The sequence below is a fragment of the Corvus moneduloides genome, chromosome 5 (genome assembly GCF_009650955.1).
Source record: "Corvus moneduloides isolate bCorMon1 chromosome 5, bCorMon1.pri, whole genome shotgun sequence".
NCBI classification, from domain to species: Eukaryota; Metazoa; Chordata; class Aves; order Passeriformes; family Corvidae; genus Corvus; species Corvus moneduloides.
Window position 1 is genome coordinate 8171863 of NC_045480.1, and position 18221 is coordinate 8190083.

General features: G+C 50.1%; 1 protein-coding gene across 2 annotated transcripts; it reads right to left on the reverse strand.

The window, feature by feature from the left end:
• Positions 1-1104: 1104 nt before the first annotated feature.
• On the reverse strand, positions 1105-15505 carry LOC116444559 (mucin-2-like). Of its 2 annotated transcripts, XM_032110073.1 has the most exons (10): positions 15164-15505; positions 15007-15067; positions 11482-12348; positions 10010-10145; positions 8016-8104; positions 6277-6340; positions 5309-5397; positions 4144-4256; positions 3545-3701; positions 1105-1403 (listed from the first exon to the last, which is right to left on the reverse strand). In XM_032110073.1, exons 2-10 carry the CDS (start codon positions 15059-15061, stop codon positions 1252-1254), a joined length of 1722 nt encoding a protein of 573 aa, XP_031965964.1. In that variant the 5' UTR covers positions 15062-15067; positions 15164-15505; the 3' UTR covers positions 1105-1251. The 2 variants fall into 2 exon arrangements, with proteins under 2 accessions (XP_031965964.1, XP_031965963.1); XM_032110072.1 differs by lacking the exon at positions 15164-15505 and having other exon boundaries at positions 15007-15157.
• Between the last annotated feature and the right edge of the window lie 2716 nt (positions 15506-18221).

Sequence of the window (18221 nt, forward strand, 5' to 3'; positions counted from 1 at the left end):
TCTGTTGCTCATCATTTTACAGGCTTTAGTGACACGGAGCTGGAGCTACCCAGCCCAGCCAGCACCGCTCCCTCGGGGTCCTTCTGCTGTCACAAGTGCTGGTCCTCCTTGGTCAGGTCTGAATTTTACTGTTTGGCTTTGTCAGATAGGTTTTTTTTGGGTCTGGTTTGGCTTCACTTGTGAAGTCTCCCACCTGTGACAGCAGCTACATTTTTTCAAAAAGCATTTCAGAGACCTGCTTTGATTCTGGTGGCTTAGGGTTCTGCTGAGGTCACCTGGGGCTGTGCATCAGGATTGTGTCCCTCTGCTGCTCCCAGGAAAACCACAGCCTTGGGCCAGCTGAGAAATTTCATGTCTCTCCTAAATACACAGAGGGAGAGACTGCAGGGAGCTCTGTCCATGCTGGGTGCTGGGTTGTAGGTACCATCCCTGTTGCTGCTGATCCAGATTAGAGTCACAGAATGGTTTGGGTTGGAAGGGACCTTAAAGACCATCCACTTCCAACCTGCTGCCATGGGCAGGGACACCTTCCTCTGGACCAGGTTGCTCCAAGCCCTGTCCAACATCACCTTGAACATTTCCAGGCACGAGGCAGCCACAGCCTCTCTGGGCACCCTGTCTGACCACAGTGGCTGATGTGCCACTCTTCCACCCAGTTATTTGCCTGATACAGTTGAGAGAGATCAGAGAACTGATACATTTATAAATTTTTTTAAGCACTTTTAACACCTTCCCTGGGGAGAGAATGAGCAGCTGAGGGCAAGAATCACCTAACCCCCCCCCAGCTGGGTCACTTCAGCTACCTCTGCTGCTGCAAGACTAAAGTGAGAAGTAACACCTGCTCCCACCTATCTGCAGTCATTTAAAATCGTGGATCTTTTGACAGAGATTCTGTTTTTACTGGCAGTGGAGAGCTGGTGAAGCATAGCACTGACACAAAGGGTCACAGCTGGCTGGGCTGGGTTTACACAGCACCTGTGTGGGAATGTCCTGAAGAAAGGAGAAAAGTATTTACTTGTGAAAGAAGCCAGAAATTGGAAGGGGAAGACCTTGTCCGTCAGCCCAGTGCAGCAGAGCAGGGAGCTGGGCTGGTTTGCACATGTAGCCACAGCTAAAAACTTGAGTTTTATTTCCCAGCACTGATTTTAGCTATACAGAAATAGGTTGCTCGTGGTTAAACATCTTGCCCAGTTCCACATCTGTGTTGCCCCAGGGGAAAGAGAGGCCGGTGGCTGCTGATCATGGCCTGTGCTACCAGCCAGCATAGACTGGCTCTGTGTCCTCTGTGCCCCCGTATGTGGTGTGTCCTCCCGAGCCCCGGGGCAGCAACAGGGACTTCAAGGATTTCTTGCCATGCTCTTGCCGCCTCCTCAGAATTATTAGAAAGACAACAAGGATTGCACCTGGAAAGAAAGGAATGGTAGTTATTCACAGATGGGAAGGTAAAGTGTCAGGTGATGTTTGCTCCAAGGCTTCTCAACTCAGGTATCCTCTTCTAGTAAAATAAAGGGTATTTTCTCCTACATACTCTGTCCTCCCCCCAAAAGAAAAGGAGAAAAAAAAAAAGGTTTCACAAACAGTAATAACATTTAACTTCAGCATTTCAGCTTAACTCTGGAAGCTGCAAGGAATAATGGCAACTTTTAATGAAGTAATTCAGTAACTTGTTTTCCTACTCCCATTTACTCTCTGCTCTCTGGAACTATTTCCCACTTGGCATCTTATCCACTGCAGACCCCACCAAAAGGATCTTGCTGAGAAACTAGTTTGGTCTGTGCAGCACTCACACTGCACAAGAAGCACAAGAAGCAACTAACCTAGATTGAGTCTAGACTGAGATCAGGGCTGTCAGGAAAAATTACTTTTGGATTGGGCATAGACATGGAAGTAATTGGCAAATCTCAAGTACTGCGACATTCTGTTCATTTGTTTCTGGCAGAAGCATCATCAGAGAAAATTGATATGAACAGAAGAGCACAAATCTGTCGCTGTGATGCAATATGGCCAGACAAATACGCCCAAATTTCGGTTGTGTGAGCAGACAGTCTCATGGTAAACACTTGATCTGTGAGCCCAGCCGTGAAATACTCGCATGTTCCTGTGTGGGCTGTTTCCTTTCTCCCTCTTTGCAGCAAGCTCTGGGAGAGGCAGGAACGCTGTTCCCTGACCCTCGGACTTGTTTATCACAAATGCTGGTTAATGGGCCATTGTCCCTCTCTGGACAGTCTTTTCATATACTTCAGTTTAATCTACTTTTTCAAATTAATACTCGCTTCAGATGGCATCTGTTTTGGCAGATTTTTGGACAACAGCCTGGCGTGAGGGGATAGGGGTCAGTGGAGGAGCTTTCTCATGGCTCCAAGCCACAGCTTGTGAGAACAACCCTCATCTGCTCCCACCAGGCATAGCAGCCCCATGGAGACAGCAGTCAGTGCTGCTAGAGCTCCTCCAGACCCTGCTGCCCTTGTCTCTCCGTGCACCCGTGGAGTCCCCTCCTCAGCTGCCAAGAGAGGAGTGTGATGAGAACCCTGCTTTCTTGTTGGAGAAGCAGCTTTGCTCCGTGTGTGTCTTGTTCACTGTGGGGTGTAACACATGCATTTAATCTCTCCTCTCTCTCCTTTTAACGACAGCAAGCTAAGTGGAGAAAGGGTCATCAGAAGGTACATAAAATACACTTGAAACACAGAAACCATGAATATGAGGCTTGTTGGATATTCTTTATCTTCTGATGGCTTAGTCATCTCTATGACTTGGCTCTCTTGATACAGGATTTTCATCTCTGGTAGTGTTTAAGTGGCACTTAGGGATTTCTCTTCATCTCTCTGGGCACAGGATACAACTTCCTCCTCCCAGCTTCCTCATCTGCCCTTTTTGCAATCCATAGCAGTAATACTTGCTCATTTTCATCATAACTCTGATTAAACCTCCCCCCAACTTGGATTAAAAACAAGAGAACTCTATTTATCCCTTTTCTGAGACCAAAAATGCATATTCATTGTTTTGGAACGATTATTCATGGCACAGCTTCCCAGTTGAAAAGCTCATCCACTCGTTAACTTGCCCTAGTGAGCTAATTTACAGCAGGTGGCATCTGGAGGGATGCTCCCCACACTCAGCAGCTTCAGGCTGTCTTTCATTCTGTGGGTTACAAGGTACATTATGGCATCAATACAACCACCGCTGCATGAGCCAGCAGCTCCCCATCCTGCTGGATGCTGTGGCATGACTTAAGGCAGGAATGCTTTCAGGAAATGAAGTCTCGTACCAAAAGGAAATTTTTCCTACTTTTGTGTGGCCAAGGAATCCCATATACACTGAGGGTCCATATACACCCCTGCTTCCCAGGGACAAACAAGCATTCAGCACTGTGCCACCTTCCTTCAGAGCAAGGGAAAGGACTATCACTGGCATTGAAAGCAGCCAGAAGGACTTTCATTAGAAATCCAGTTTTCCAGAAACACAAAATAGACCCCCCAGAGAATGCTTGGTTTAACTGTGGAGGGGTGTCTGGTTTTACCAGAGGACAGAGAGGACCCAGACTCACCTGCTGAGAAGGTGGCCAGGACAATGATCATGGCAGGGGTCAGCTGGCAGGAGTCCCCCACCTTGTACAGGAAGAGGTCCGTGCAGTAGGTGGGCTCCACACTGCCCCTGGGGCAGAAGGCATCAGGAGGGCACTTGATGGGGTTCACATCTGGGCTCTGCCCAAGAGAAGAAGTAACTCAGCACCAATAAACTGCAGAAGGTAAACCAGGGCAAAGGGAGGTGACACTTAAGCACTGGGGGTAAAAAAATTTTTAAATGAATCTGCCATTATTAAATTCAGCCTTGTCTGCTCCTGCAGTGTTAGAGTATGGGGAAGAGCAGAAGGTGTCATTACACAGCAAGTCCATACATCAAACCCCCTCAATGCACACACCATCCCCTCATGGCCCAGCCAGAGCAGGCAGCTCCAGGCACAAAGCCACACTCCTGGAGTCATAGCTTTAACCATCTCCCTGCATCAGAGCCCTGTCTCTGTTTGAAAGAAAAGAAGCTCAGGTTACCAAAAAAAAAAAAAAAAAAGTGTTAATTGAAGTGTATTTAGCTTGTCATGGGACAGCTCTGGTTAACACAGGCTGCCCCCAGCTGATGGGCACTCACAGGGCAGTAGTGGTTTTCTGGGCACAGGTCACAGCTCTCCTTGCCCCGTTGTAATTGGTACTCTCCTGTCCTGCAGGCCTTGCACCTGTTGTCACTGAGACCTTTGAATGTACCTAAATAGCAAATAAGCACAAAATTAAGGTCTGAGACTAGATCCCAGGCTCTTTGTATTTGCAAATGGATGAATCAACTTTCAAAGCCACAGGGAGAAAGAGCATTAAGTGCTCATGTGCATAACAAAAGCTGAGCCTGGACTTTGGTCCTGGTTTGGTGGCAAAGGGTCAGAACAGAACCAACAGGGACAGAGGGACTAAAGAATATTTGGGGTCAGACCTTGGCAAACAGTAGTGTGAGTAGGAGTACGGGGGAGAGGGGTTTAGTAGTGAGCTCTGGCTTTAATATAGAGGGAAAATGGGAGCTGGAGGTCAGCGGTGTTTCATCCTCTCCAATTCTGGATTCAAACACTTTTTCCAGCTGTTTGAAACTTGCTGAGCAGACTTCAAAGCACAGCTCAGTTTCCCAAGCTTTGTGGGAGAGACAGGTCACAGAAGTTCCAAGTCTCAAAGTGGTAAATGCTTTCCTGCGTGTTTAAAATGGAGCTTGGCTGCAAGAAGCCCCTGGTGCTGTGTCCAGACTGAAGGCTGGCCACTGCCATGGGGGTGGCTGGAGTGCTCTGCCTGAGCTCTGCCCAGCTCCTGCTGGCTCACCTGCTGCAGCCCAGTGTTGTTCCAGACAGCACAGGAAGGAGCAGGGCCATGTCCCTCACATCCCCTCCCTGTGTCCCCTTGCCCCAGGCTGCCCCTGCAGAGCATCCCCATCTCCGACAGCAAGGCTGTGCTTCTCAGCAAAGCCACCACCACCAGTGAAGATGCTTTCTGCTGGAACCGTTACCCAGCTGTGGATTTGGGCTCCCTGGCATGCCAGGGACCAGCACACCTCCGTTAACTGGCCATTAACCAGCCTGGCAGGAAGGTCTGGCACAAGCACAGCCTCCACCAGCACCCAGTCAAAGCACCCCAGCACTATCCCTCACGGCCAGGGCACAGCTCTGCTCTGCAGGGGACCTGCAGCCTCTGGGTCGAGTGGGACAAGTCTGGAATGAGCCTCTGGAGCTGGAGCTGTGTGATCCCAGCTGGGCACAGCCTCCCCTCCCAGCTGCAGTTACCTGGCGGGCAGGACTCGCACCCCTCCGACGCCTCCCGAGGAGCCTCTTGCCCCCCGGGGCAGGGCAGGCAGGCCGAGCAGCTGGTGGTGCTGCGAGGGGAGAGCAGGCAGGACACGCTGTAGGATGAGCACTTCCAAGACCAGCCCAGCCCATCAAAGCCAGCTCTTGCAAACTAGAGTCTCCAAGGTCAACCACACCAACCAGGAAGTTTTGCCATTTTGTCGGTGTGTCTCCAGTGCAGTTTCTCACACAGAATCACAGAAAGGTTTGGGTTGGAAGGGACCTTAAAGAGCATCTCATTCCAAGCCCCATGCCATGGTCAGGGACACTTGACCAGGTTGCTCAAAGCCCCATCCAGCCTGGCCCATCCAGCACATCAAATTAGGGCTGGGCACATGGTGGCATTTCTGTCCTGCCTTTGGTCACTTATTTGTATGAAACTTGTATGAACTCACCGTGCCTTAGCAAGCTTGGCTGGAACTGGTTAGAACTGGGCTGGACCAGCGATACAGCCAGGTAAGCCCAGGGTCCAGTCCTGTGGCCATTTCACCAGGGTTCAGCAGAGATCTGCTGCATAACATGGGACAAAGGAGCTCGAGGAAGGAAGGTGAGTATCCATGTGCCAGTTCACTTTGGACATGAACACCCCAACCTCTGTGCAGGAATCCCTAACACAGTAGGTCAGGGGCCATTGTGAGGTACCACCAGCACCTCTGGAATGCAGGAATGGGGGAGGTGGGTTGTGAGCTGATGCTCTGCCACCTCATCCCAGGGTCCCTCCACATCCAGCCAGGATCCTCCCCTCATCGTACCATCCCTCTCTCACCGAGGACAGCACCAGTGTCCCTACAGCTGAAATGGCAGGTGACTTGTCTTTGGGCACTACACTGGTGGTTCCAGCTCAGTGGCTAAAAGAAACACCCCCCTCCCTATCCACCTGAGATCCAGCACCCCAGGAGGCTCCTTACTTGCAAAATGATCCTGGCTGGCAAGGCAGACAAAAAGCTGCATTTTGCTTGGAGCTAAAATAGCCTGAAAAAGAGAAGAGTAAGGTTTCAGGATCTTGCCTCCACATCTCTGCCCCACATTGTTGTGTATTTGCTCATGTCCATTTTACAAGCAACCAAACAACTCCCCACAACATGCTTCAGGTGGCATTTCAGGGGTTAATTTAGGATACTTGGGTTTATATTTGTCAAAAGCTCTGAAAGAGCAATGAAAGTTCCCTGCTGCCCTCTGCCATGTTGAGCCTGCATGGAGGGCTCAGGCAGGTTCCCCTGGCGTCACATCTCACATCACTCAAAACCACACCAAGGAGACACCTGTCACCCTTCCCAGCACTACAGGCTGAGCTGGAATGAAGCTGGAATGGGTGATCCCAGTGCCAACTTCCAAGTTACTCAGCTGGAGCAGGTCTCAGGCCAGGAGAAACCCCCCTGGTCACCTCAGCCCTTCCAGGCCTTCCCCCACCCCAGGAAGTCTGGGGTGCATCTTCTTCCCTGAAAAAGGAAGAACACAAGACCCACCAGCCAGGATGGCTCTGCTGGTGCAGCAAACCCTCCCTCCCTGCACCACAAGGACCAGGACAGGCAGGAGGACACGTACAGACCCTTCCCAAAGCACAGCAAAGAGTGAAGTTCCCCAAAGCACCCAGGGTGTGGGCAGGGGCCAGCAGGACCCAACCTGTGAGTCCCACCACACCAATGGGAAAGCTGAGAGCAGCACTTGGGAATTCAGGTGGGTTTGGAAGGTGCCTGATGATGCACAACATGGTCACTGCCCACATGGGACGGAGGTAAGGTTCAGAGAGGAGCTGGACGTGGCGTCAGTAAGATCTGCCTCAAACCTAGATTTGCACCAGGCAGGCACAGCAGGGTGAAGCCAAACCCACCTCCCCTCTCTCTGCAAGGAAAAAGGAACTTTGTACATTTATACTTGCAGGATTTAGGGGCCACCCCCACAGACTCCCCTGTTGTCTGACAGAGTGTTCAAATCTGCTCAGTAAAGGGAGTGACAGACCCCATTGCTGTCACCAGCCGGATTTTGTTCCTCCCAAACTCAGCAAGTGACAGCCACGGTTTGGGTTCAGCCCGGCAGCTCGGTGGGCGGATTTTCAAAGGAACAGTTGTGCATATTCAAGCAGGACCCCATTTGGGTGCAGAGGAGCTGCTGCACTGCATGTGTTAATTAGGTTTTTGCATAAGTAAGAGCTGTTCTGTTCTGCACATGCTGTTACCCGTCTGCAAACACATTGTACCAGGCTTGAGTGGCATTAGCCAGGTGCAATGCAGCTCCCTGAAACCCCAGTTTTAATGTGTGGAAATTAAGGAGAGTATTACACTTAATATTCAGACTGCAGAAGATTGCCTAAATGAAAACCAGGATGGTTTAGACTCATTTTTGCAATCAGAAATAGAGAATATTTTATTTTCCTGACAACACTTCCCCCTTGTGCTAAAACTGAATTTCATAAACCTTTTTTCCTGACTTTCACTGCAGTATTAGCATTAACTTGTTGCAAAAACAAGCATGGCTGAGATATGCTCCTTTCATTTTAATAACAACAGAACAGGGAAGAGATCTGCTGGGCTATTTTTAGCCTGTTTACCCTTCAGTGCTTTTAAGTTACCTGGTAATTGCATCTGGCCCTGGGAAAAAGCATCACATGATGAAAATGCATTTGGGTTGAACACAGGCTGAAGCCTACCTCGCTCACAGGCTCTGCAGGCTGCAGCCCCAGGCTCATTAGCAAAATGTCCAGGCGGGCAGGGAAGGCACACGGTGCTTCTTGGGAAGCTGGGAGGGAAGGGAGCAGAGTGGAACGTGGTTTTAGGTTACCCAAGCCTCTATCCACTTGGAGAAGAGAGAGCAAAGCATGACACTGACAAGTCTAGAAATAGAACAATTACAAAGAAGGAGTTCAGGTGATCAGTTTGAACTCACCTGAATGTAAAAGGTCCACTAAAAAGCTAAAGTTTTCTGTATTAACATTACAGATGCCCTGTGCCTGGGGGCTATATGGAAAGGGACCATCTGAACTGAAGGTCTTGAAAATTCATTGTGGCCAGGCTTAAAACCCTTGGCTTAAAGTCAGACTCTTAAATCCACTCTTGAAAATGGAATAGGGAAGGTGTTTGCTGTTCAGCATCCATCAGCGATTTCAGAGGGAGCTGCTCCATTGTTGGGAAGAAGGAGCTGAAAAAAGGACCTAAACCACAGACAGTGATGTGTGAGAGCCCTGACCTTAAACAGCATAGTGGGAAAAGGGAGGCAGTATGTCAGACCTCCAGGAGGAGGGGGAGGAAAGGGGAGAAAGGCAGGAAAAGAGGAAGCTTTTACATTCATCACTAACAGAGCCAAATCCCCCTCAACAAGTATGTGGGTATAAGAATTTGATAACATACTCAGAGATGCTTTGGAGGAAAACAAGGACATGCTCTCTTAATTCCTTTCAGAAACTCCAGGGCCGAGTGAGATTTGCAGAAAAAAAACCAAAAAAAAACCCCAAAAATCAGTTGGAAACACAGCAAATGCTTTGCTGAAAACAAACCAACACAGGGCCTGAACCAGCCAGAGCTGCTCTAAGCTGCAGGGAGGCCAAATTCTCCAAATACCACAGAAGTGTTAAATGGTCCCTTCGAAGCCCTGAGGCCCAGGCAGCCACCAGGAGATGGCCATGCACACACTGCACCCCCAGGTCCCTTCCAGACCCCCCACTTCTGGTCCCTGCTCTGGCACACACCAACCCAGCGCTGCTGCCTGACCCCCTCTGGTCCCTGGCCCTCTTCCACATCCCAATAGCAGCAGCTGTGTGTGCCCTGGAGGCTGCTCCTGATTGTCTTTTTAAAGCAATTTGGGGTATATTTTTAAGGCAGGTCCTCACAGCACAAACTTCAAGGGGGGAGCACAGAGAAAGATCCTGCTGGCACCTCAAACTCAGGAGCGGCTGCAAACAAACTGCACAGTCAGATCATCCTTCCTACAGCCATATTTTGTTCCCATTCCCCAGGACTGACCCAAATGGAGCTGTTCTGCAATGGACACAATCCTGGGAGGCTCTTGCCACCCCTCCTGTCCTTGCCACCACACAAAGGACACAGCCCACTGTTTGCAGATGTGGATACAGCAAGGGAAAATCCGATGGAAATGGAGAGAGCAGCACATCCACATGTCCCCGCAGCCAGAGGACACTTGTACAGCATCCCTGGATGAGACAGCCTGGTGGAATTGCAAGACTGGGCTCCTGGCTGGGATGTCTTGTCAGATTTTCCACACTCTATCAGCTGAGGGTATTGCTTTAGATGCCACTGACTTAAATGTAATGAGATCCCTTGGGGGCAAGAAAACAGGAAGTGAGAAAGTAATTGGGCAAAGCAGAGAGATGGAGCCTGTTGGACAGACATATCCTAGAGAAAAGCTCAAGAGATGAACACACACCTCACTCCCAAGAGTCTCCCCATCACAAAACAACACGTTCCCTCAGTGCAGACAAAAGACATGGGGGTAAAAAAGGGAAGCCCACAGAGGGACAGCCCTCAGGACAAGGATATCCACACCAAGGTTTCCTGAGAAGGAGAATTTAGCCTCTGGGAAACAACCCTTGCAGCACTTTTCCTACAGCCCAAAGGAAGAGATTTTTCTGGCTGGGAAGTGTTTGTGGAATAGCATCCAGTCCCCATGCCCAGGAGCTCAGTCACTCACCTGGTGTAATACCCCTGTGGGCAGGGCAGGCAGGATGGTTGCCCACTTTGGGGCTGGTAGTGGCCTGGTAGGCAGGGTGTGCAGGCACTGGGGTCTGTGCACAAGCCCCCCATGCAGCACGAGCAGCTCAAGGTGCCTAAATTGGAACAAAAAGTCAGGATCAAGATTGCAAGACTTGACTGAAACCCCTGTGTCTGCTGGGACAGGTCACTGCCACAAAGGCAGAAGCTTTGGGATGCAGTTCCTCTGGCAAGGCACTCATAAAGGGCAGAAACTGCAATGTTCATGCTAATTATGGTGCTGTCCACAGTTAGCAAGCTGCAGAACAGCCATAAGATGATCTAAGGAGTCAAGTCTATTAGTGTGAATCTCCAGTAATTAAGCTGACTGCTTTTTCCATCTTTAATTTGAGGGGCCAGGAAAATGTTCCTTGTTTTCCCTCCAACGCCAAAAAAAAAAAAAAGAGAGACCAAAAAAAAAATCCCCAAAAAACCCCTCCAAAAAACCCAATATGCTTCTTTAGATTACGGATAATTTAAGCTTGTAGGAAGCAGAATTGATGTGTAAAGCCCCAGAGTCGAGGATCTGCCTTAAGCATCAACAGCTTTTGTTTGAGCACAGGTACCATGGCATTCCCAGCAGGAAAGTTCTACCCCTCTCTGCTCCACAAAACCAATCCCAGCCACACAGAAAAACTGGGTGGGATTTACTGCAGCTGCACACATCAGACCTGCCATCTCCCTGCTTGCCCAAGACAGTCCTGGCAGCTGCATCACCAACACAGGCAAGAGGAAAAGGCCCTGTAAAAGAAGATCCTGCACACAAGGAAGGTGGGAGTTAACTCCTGTTCTCTGCAGATTCACCCTAAAGCATCAGAGCTGCTTATTCCCCTTTTTTAAAGTGCCCTGTAGTGCAGGGAAAAAGCAAAAAGTACATGGCTTGTATTTTGGAGAATTATTTTCTTTTTTTGAGATTTTTTTTGTGGGATGGGGTGGTGGTGTTTGAAATCAAAATCCAACCATGTTACAACATAAATGACTTCTGGGAAAGGTGATACTATGCACTGCTGACCACAACAGAGGTTGATCAAGTGTTTTCTCAAGGCCACGGGGAAAGGCTGTCTCTACAGCAGAGATTCTCTTTCAAACATTCGAGACAGCTGGAAATTGACCTTGTATTTGGCCCTGGACCCCAAAATGATGTTCTTCTGCCAAAAAAATCAAACTTCACTTGTGTTAACACTTTGTGCCACAATCCCACTGCTCTGTAACCCCATGGGGGAAGCCTCAGGAAGACCAAAGCACAACACGAGGCCAGGAAAGACCAAGTCTTTGATTTCAGAAGGGTGAAATGAATTAACTCCCTCTCCTGCTGCCTGCCCAAGCTTCCAACACAAGAACAAGTGCTGGCTTCACCTCCCCTGACAAATCCCTTTTCCCTCTAACACAGAAGCTGGGAGCAGGGACTCTTACCTTGGTTGGGGACTGTCCCTGGGGGGCAGCGGGCACAGGCTGTCACATTCACTCTGCTGCAGTTGGAGGGCTGGGGGGTGGTGGGGAGCGGAGCTGCCGACGGGACCCCAGGGGATGTGGTCACTCCTGGAGAGGACACTGGGGCACTGCTGGATGTGGCCGTCAGTCCTGCAGACGCTTGAGAGGCGGCCGTGCTGCCAGAGGTGGGGACAGTCCCCATGGTAGTGGGCAGAGTCTGGGCAGGGGTTTCTGTGCTTGGATCAGCAGATGGAGCTGCTGTGGATGCAGCAGGGTTTGCAGTGGTTGGTGTCAGTCCAGCTGAGAGTGTTGCAGGAGCCGCTGGGGGAGCAGAGGCCACAGCAGTGGTTGCACTGGGGGCTGCTGGGGTGGATGCAATGGGGACCTCAGTGCTGGTTGCACTGGGAGGTGCTGGGGTGGATGCAATGGGGACCTCAGTGCTGGTTGCACTGGGGGCTGCTGGGGTGGATGCAATGGCGACCTCAGTGCTGGTTGCACTGGGGGCTGCTGGGGTGGATGCAATGGGGACCTCAGTGCTGGTTGCACTGGGAGGTGCTGGGGTGGATGCAATGGGGACCTCAGTGCTGGTTGCACTGGGGGCTGCTGGGGTGGATGCAATGGGGACCTCAGTGCTGGTTGCACTGGGGGCTGCTGGGGTGGATGCAATGGGGACCTCAGTGCTGGTTGCACTGGGGGCTGCTGGGGTGGATGCAATGGCGACCTCAGTGCTGGTTGCACTGGGAGGTGCTGGGGTTGATAAAATGGGAACCCCAGTGCTGGTTGCACTGGGAGGTGCTAGAGTTGATGAAATGGCAGCTTCAGTGCTGGTTGTCTGACCTAAAGCAATACCTAGGAGAAGAAAAAACATAATTAGTGGCCTCAGATCTCATGACAATCTGATTTAAGATGCTTGTCAAGTAGCTGACTGCTTTATCCTATCTCCCTTAAACAGATCAGCCAAGAAAAGTCAGGGGCTCAGGATTTTTTTAAGCTATTCTGGTGGTACATCCAGTAACCAGAAGGGAACCTGCAGGCCAAGACTTGCTTTAATTCTGAAATCCCTCCTCAGAGTGAAGATTGCTGAAATCCATAGAGAAAGGAAGTATTACTGCAACTCAAGTTGTTTTGCTGTGACACATGGTGGACTGGAACATCATGTGCTGATGGAAGTCATCCCTTGGCATAGGCATGGGAAATGTCCTCCAGTTTCTAACAGAGGAGAGACCCATGGAACTAAGCATGGAAAGCAGCAGGTTATTGTTAATTTAGCAGTGTGGTACTAAGCAAAGGAAGAAAAGCAAAACCAAAATAGGCAGCTCCTGCCACATCAGCTGTGTCACCAGCTGGGTTCAGGAACTCAGGGCAGGGATTTACTCAACACTTACTGCAACTTCTGAAAACACCCAACCTTATACAGCACCAGTAGGCAACTGGAGCTGATACTTTGGGGTGTAAATGCTCTCCCCAAGCAGCACACACCTGCTAACCCCCCTGGTAATGCATGACCAGTGGCATGGAAAGCAAAAGGAGTCCTAAGAAACTGGTTTATGGGTTTCAAGGAGGTCAAAGAGTGCAGCTGACGCCCGACAGCAGGAGGCAGGTGAGGAAGGACATGGGCAGGGTGACAAGAGGGGTGACAGCACAAGCTGTCAGGTGTCACACCCACATCCCTTTTCCCCAGCCCTGCTTTGCCCCCAGCCTTTAATTTCTCTCCAATTTTGTCCCCACCATGCAAGGCCAGGCACTGTGGGTGCCAGTGCCCAGCAGTACATGGGATGAACATCAACATGCAGACCAAGCTGATGGCAGCTCCAGTTCAAGTTCTGCACCAGGATCAGAACAGTGGATAAGAGTCTTTATAAGGTTGTGATCACATGGAGACAGTTTGCTGGAGTGCTCTCTTCTGATGTTCACTGCCTGCTTTGTGCCTCACCAAGGGCCAAAACCCATCTAGGTGTAACTACTGAGTAAAGCAGATGAGCACCCAGCCATCTGGGCCACTATCCACATTTTACAGAATTTACAGAATAGTCCAAGTTGAAGGGACCCAGAGGATCACAGACTCCAGCTCTTAAGTGAATGGCCCATATGTGGATCAAACCCACAACCTTGGCATTATTAGCACTGTGTTCTGACCAACTGAGCTAAATCTCAATTCCTTGCTGTAGCCCTAAAACAGAGACACCAAACCTAATAGTGATCATTTTGTAACATGCTGGTTTGCCCCAGGCTCAAATCCAAGGGACAGAGGTGCCAGCATTGGTCCAAGGCAGGGAAAGCAGCTCCACAGTGCCCACATAGGACACCACTACTGTGGCCATGCCTCCACCCAGAACCAAGATGCACAATTCCCCTCATCTGACTCCCCTGCCTTAAGGACTGAAGCCAATCTGCTGCTCTTTCCTCGCCTCTGGCAACAAACTGAGTCAGTCCTGAGATCCATCAAAGTAATCTTTAGGTAAACACCAGCAGTAAGTCAAGGGCACTGTAAAATTCTCCTGAGAAAACCTCTCAGAAAGACCTCTGAGAACAAAGTCTGATCTCCCACAACTCCCTCCTGTCCCCAACAGCTCAGCTCTGCCAGCCAGAGACACCGCAGAGGTTTCAACACCTTGGACTGCCCACAGCTGGATGCATTTTGTTGTTTTGGGGTTTTTTTAGTTGAATAGGTTTCATTGGTTGGTTGTTTTAATGTCAAATAATGGTGCTGTTAAGAGGAATTTTTTAAAATGGAAAGTAGTTTTCCATAACATGCTACTAAAATAGTAGAGTTGTTTGCAAAACTTCAGTAGCCATCAATAACCTTTGGTAGCCAGTACTTCTTAATAATTTAAACAATTTCTGGAGAAAAAAAAGAAGTCAGCAACTGAAAAAAAATAGTTTTGACCACCTAGTAAAGTGTTTGTGTATTTTACCAGTTACAGTCAGTCACAGGTGTGAAAAACCAATACTCAAACAACATCAGCTTCACCAGACAAACCATTTTCTCTCCTGCATTTTCACTGCCTATATCATGGAACAGTGATTTTGCTTTCTAGAGCCTCTTTTTTTTTTTTTTTTTTTTTTTTTAAGGAGCACTATGAATCACCCAAACTATCTCCAGGGAAACTTGAAGGATGTGTTATTTTGCATGTGACGCCTTGGTATGAACAAGAGCCTTGAGGATGTCAGGGAAGGCTACAGAGCTGATCTTTCCCAACCTACCAGCAGGCATCCTGTTCCTTGGGGTTTAAGCTAAAGCCTCTGCAAATCCTCAATATGCAGAGTAATACAGCTCTATTTCTTCTTTTCTTTTTTCTTGTAAAAGCAAACTTTTGCATTTACTGTACACATCTCACTTCCAACACTGCCTGTCTTTCAACACTCATTTCCTTCCTGCCTTCCCCCCGGCCCTGCCCACTGCCGCACCCCCCGGCGGTGAGGCCCAGGGCCCCCACAATGCCATTATGGCTTTACCCACCCCCGTGCCCAGGCAGGGAAGAGAAACCCTGTCTCGGGAGGACTTACCTGTTAGACACACCATGGTTAAGCTCCACAGCAGAGGACAGGGCCAGGCACTCATTTTTCCCTGAGGAGTAACACAGCCTGTCAAATGGCAAGATCAGCAGCTAACGCCCTCACCCAGCTGCTCATTCTCCTCCGCTTTTGTGCCCAGTTTTGTCACCTGACTCTGATCATGCGGCTCAGTCAAGTCAACTTCTCCCCAACAAAGGGGGGTTTATATTCGGAGACTGCAACAGGTCTTAAGACGGAACGGCCTCCTCAGAGCAGAGCGTGCACCAGGCACCCAGATGAGCAGACCCCTCCTCACAGCAATGCAGAAATCCGTGTGAGAGCGCGTTCTGGAGGAAGCGATGGGGTCCTGGCGAGGAACGGGCAGGGCAGCACGGGAACTCGGCCTGGCTACGGGCCAGCCCCTGTGACCTCAGCAAGTGAGAGGATTTCATTTTTTAGACACACAAGATTTCCTGAAAGAAGAGAAACAAGAAAAACAACCCCAGAAGAGTCCCCATTTTAGCTGGGGCCAACCATGCTGTAACCAGAATGGAGCCTCTGGTGAACACAGAGCCTTCCCAACCAGCATTTCACTCCCCCTCCCGCCCCTGTTGTCCTCAAGGTGTCCAACTTGATGCATCAAGTTGTTATCAGGATTAAGCTCAAGGATCCCGATGCTGATGATTTTGAGGTGAGGGCATTGAGTTTAACGAGGCCCCACCCCATTTTCCATGTGTTGCAGTGTCTGTACTGCTTGCTGGCCACCTGAGGACACAGATGGCCCCATGTTCTCTTCACCTTGCAGCCCTGCTTTCAGAGATCCCCCCTTTCCCTCTGCCCCCACTGTTTAGTAATCAGCATTGCCAAGCCCCCACTGTGAGAGGATTTCCTTTAGCATTCAGCTGAATGCCACATCTCACATGTCACGTCTTTTCCCAAAATTTGGGCACAGAGGGCTACTCATACAGGATTGTGAATGCTCCACATGCAAGCCCCACAGCTGCACTGAGACCAGGCACTGTCATGCACTGCTCGTGTCCTTTGCGCTCCAGGATCCTCAGCAGGACCCAACATGATGAGCCAAAACTAGCTTGCTCTAACACCAACCCTCAGGCTTTCCTCCTAGTGGCCCAGGTGGGTCAGTTTGGGACTAGGGACCCTTTCTTGTCCTCCTGTCTCTGGCAGTGACAGTCTGCCTAACTACCCTGCTTCATGGTAGCTGCAGAGACAGGGCAGCCTCCTGCACTCTGGCATCACCAGTTTGGGTGGGTACAGGTCAGGCAGTGACCAGCTGGCTTCCAACACTGTCAGGTAGAACCTTAACATGAACTGATCACTGCCAAAGTGATTACAAGCACAACATCAGGCTCAAGGACTCGGCCCTGGCAGCCCCTCAGAGAGACGCTGCCCAGTGGCTCTGGGCAAGGCAGGGGTGGGTAGAGGGCTGCCCCTTCCCTGCAGGCAGGAGAGCTCTCAACATGACATTGCTCAGCTTGGCTTTACAGGTTTTACAAGTCTCTGCACAGGATATTTGATCTCAGTCTGTGTAAAGAACCTGTTCCACCCAGACCTGTGCAGGGCCATCCACTCTGCAGTGGGCTGAGGCTCTGCAGTGAGGGACAACTTCTGCAGAAGCAGCATTTGCAGGATGGAGCAGCTCTGTGCACTGGTAAAACACTGCCAGCAGCTACCCAGTGAGATTTATCCTGCTACAGGAGCTGGCAGGAGATCAGGCCCCTCCATCGCACAAGCTGCAGCCCTGGTTAGTGGGGAGCTTTCCCACACTCCCCAGTCCCAGAACCAAGGCACACATTTGCTGAGCAGCTACTGCACACACGTACACACTGGAAAAGCAGTTCAGAACTGGATGGGGCAGCACTTCCATTGCAAGTTTCAGCCTAACACATGGAAGAGAAAGAGAAACTGTCCCCTTAGAGCCCCCTTTCTGGATGAGCTACCAGAGCCCAGGTGAGAGATGAGACAGGCGGCTTTTCCTCTCAACTGTTTTAGCAACTGGGCAAGATGGAAATACACTTTTGACAGGGAAAGTCTAATGCCACTTCAGGGCAGAAAAGTACAAACAGACAAATTCATAAACTCCTGACCTGCCTGGGCCTGTCTCCATTGAGATGAAATGCTTTTGATAGAGAATAAAAAGCAGTGTCATTTTTTATTAAAAGCGATGTCGTAGGCTGGGACAGGGCCCTCTTCTTGTCAGTTCTGTTGTTCTTCCACAGCTGGCAGACCTCGTGTCCCCAAATAAACCAGACAGTGGCCCTCCACCCTCAGAGCTTACAGGGCAGAGGCAGGAACAGTGGCATTTCTCCCAAGAACGTGGCATCCTGTTCAAACACTCCAGCAGTTTGCACCAGCTCCCAGGCCTTGCCAAGCCTGGGGAGGACAGCTCTTGTCCAAGGCTGCCCAGATCTATCCAAGCTGAGCAAGCAGAGGATGTGCCATTAGAGGTTTCACCTGCTGAGGGCAGACTTAGATTTCTGAGCTTCCCAGGTTTACAAACCCAAGGGCCACCACAGGGCTCTGCATTAACTGTCTGCAAGTCACCTGGGTGTTAGATGTCCAAGTGATCTGTCTGTTTACAAGGAGAGCTACCTGCTTAATAAGAAACACTGAGCAGGAAGGCTCTCTCAAACACCAGCCCTCTTTGCAGTGTCCCGTGTGACCTGCCACTGCCTCAGCTTTTGTCAGCTGGGATGTGACAGTAAGTGCTGTGGGTGTGAACATCCCCAGGTGAGGTCCCACCTGCAGCAGGGATAATGCAAAGGAGAAGAAGGCTTGAGCTGACAGCAGATTGACACATCCATCAGCCTGAAAAGGGTAGGTCACCAGGTGACTCTAAGGTCAGGAAGGTATTAACTACCAGCAGAGGAGAGCAGAGTGGTTTGGCTTGAAAGGTATCCCTAAAGATCATCTCATTTCAACACCCCTGTTCCGTCCCTGATAGGGACACCTTCCACTAGACAACGTTGCTCCAAGACTCATCCAACCTGACCTTGAACACTTCCAGGGATGGGGCAGCCACAGCTTCTCTGGTCAACCACTTCCAGTGCCTCACCACCCTCACAGTTAAGTTTTCCCTAGTAACTAATCTAACCCTGCCCCCCTTTCAGTTTAAAGCCATTCCCCCTTGTCCTATCACCCTGTGTACTTGTGTCCCTCTCCAGCTCTCTTACAGCCACTTGAGGTATCAGAAAGTGCTGTAAAGTCTC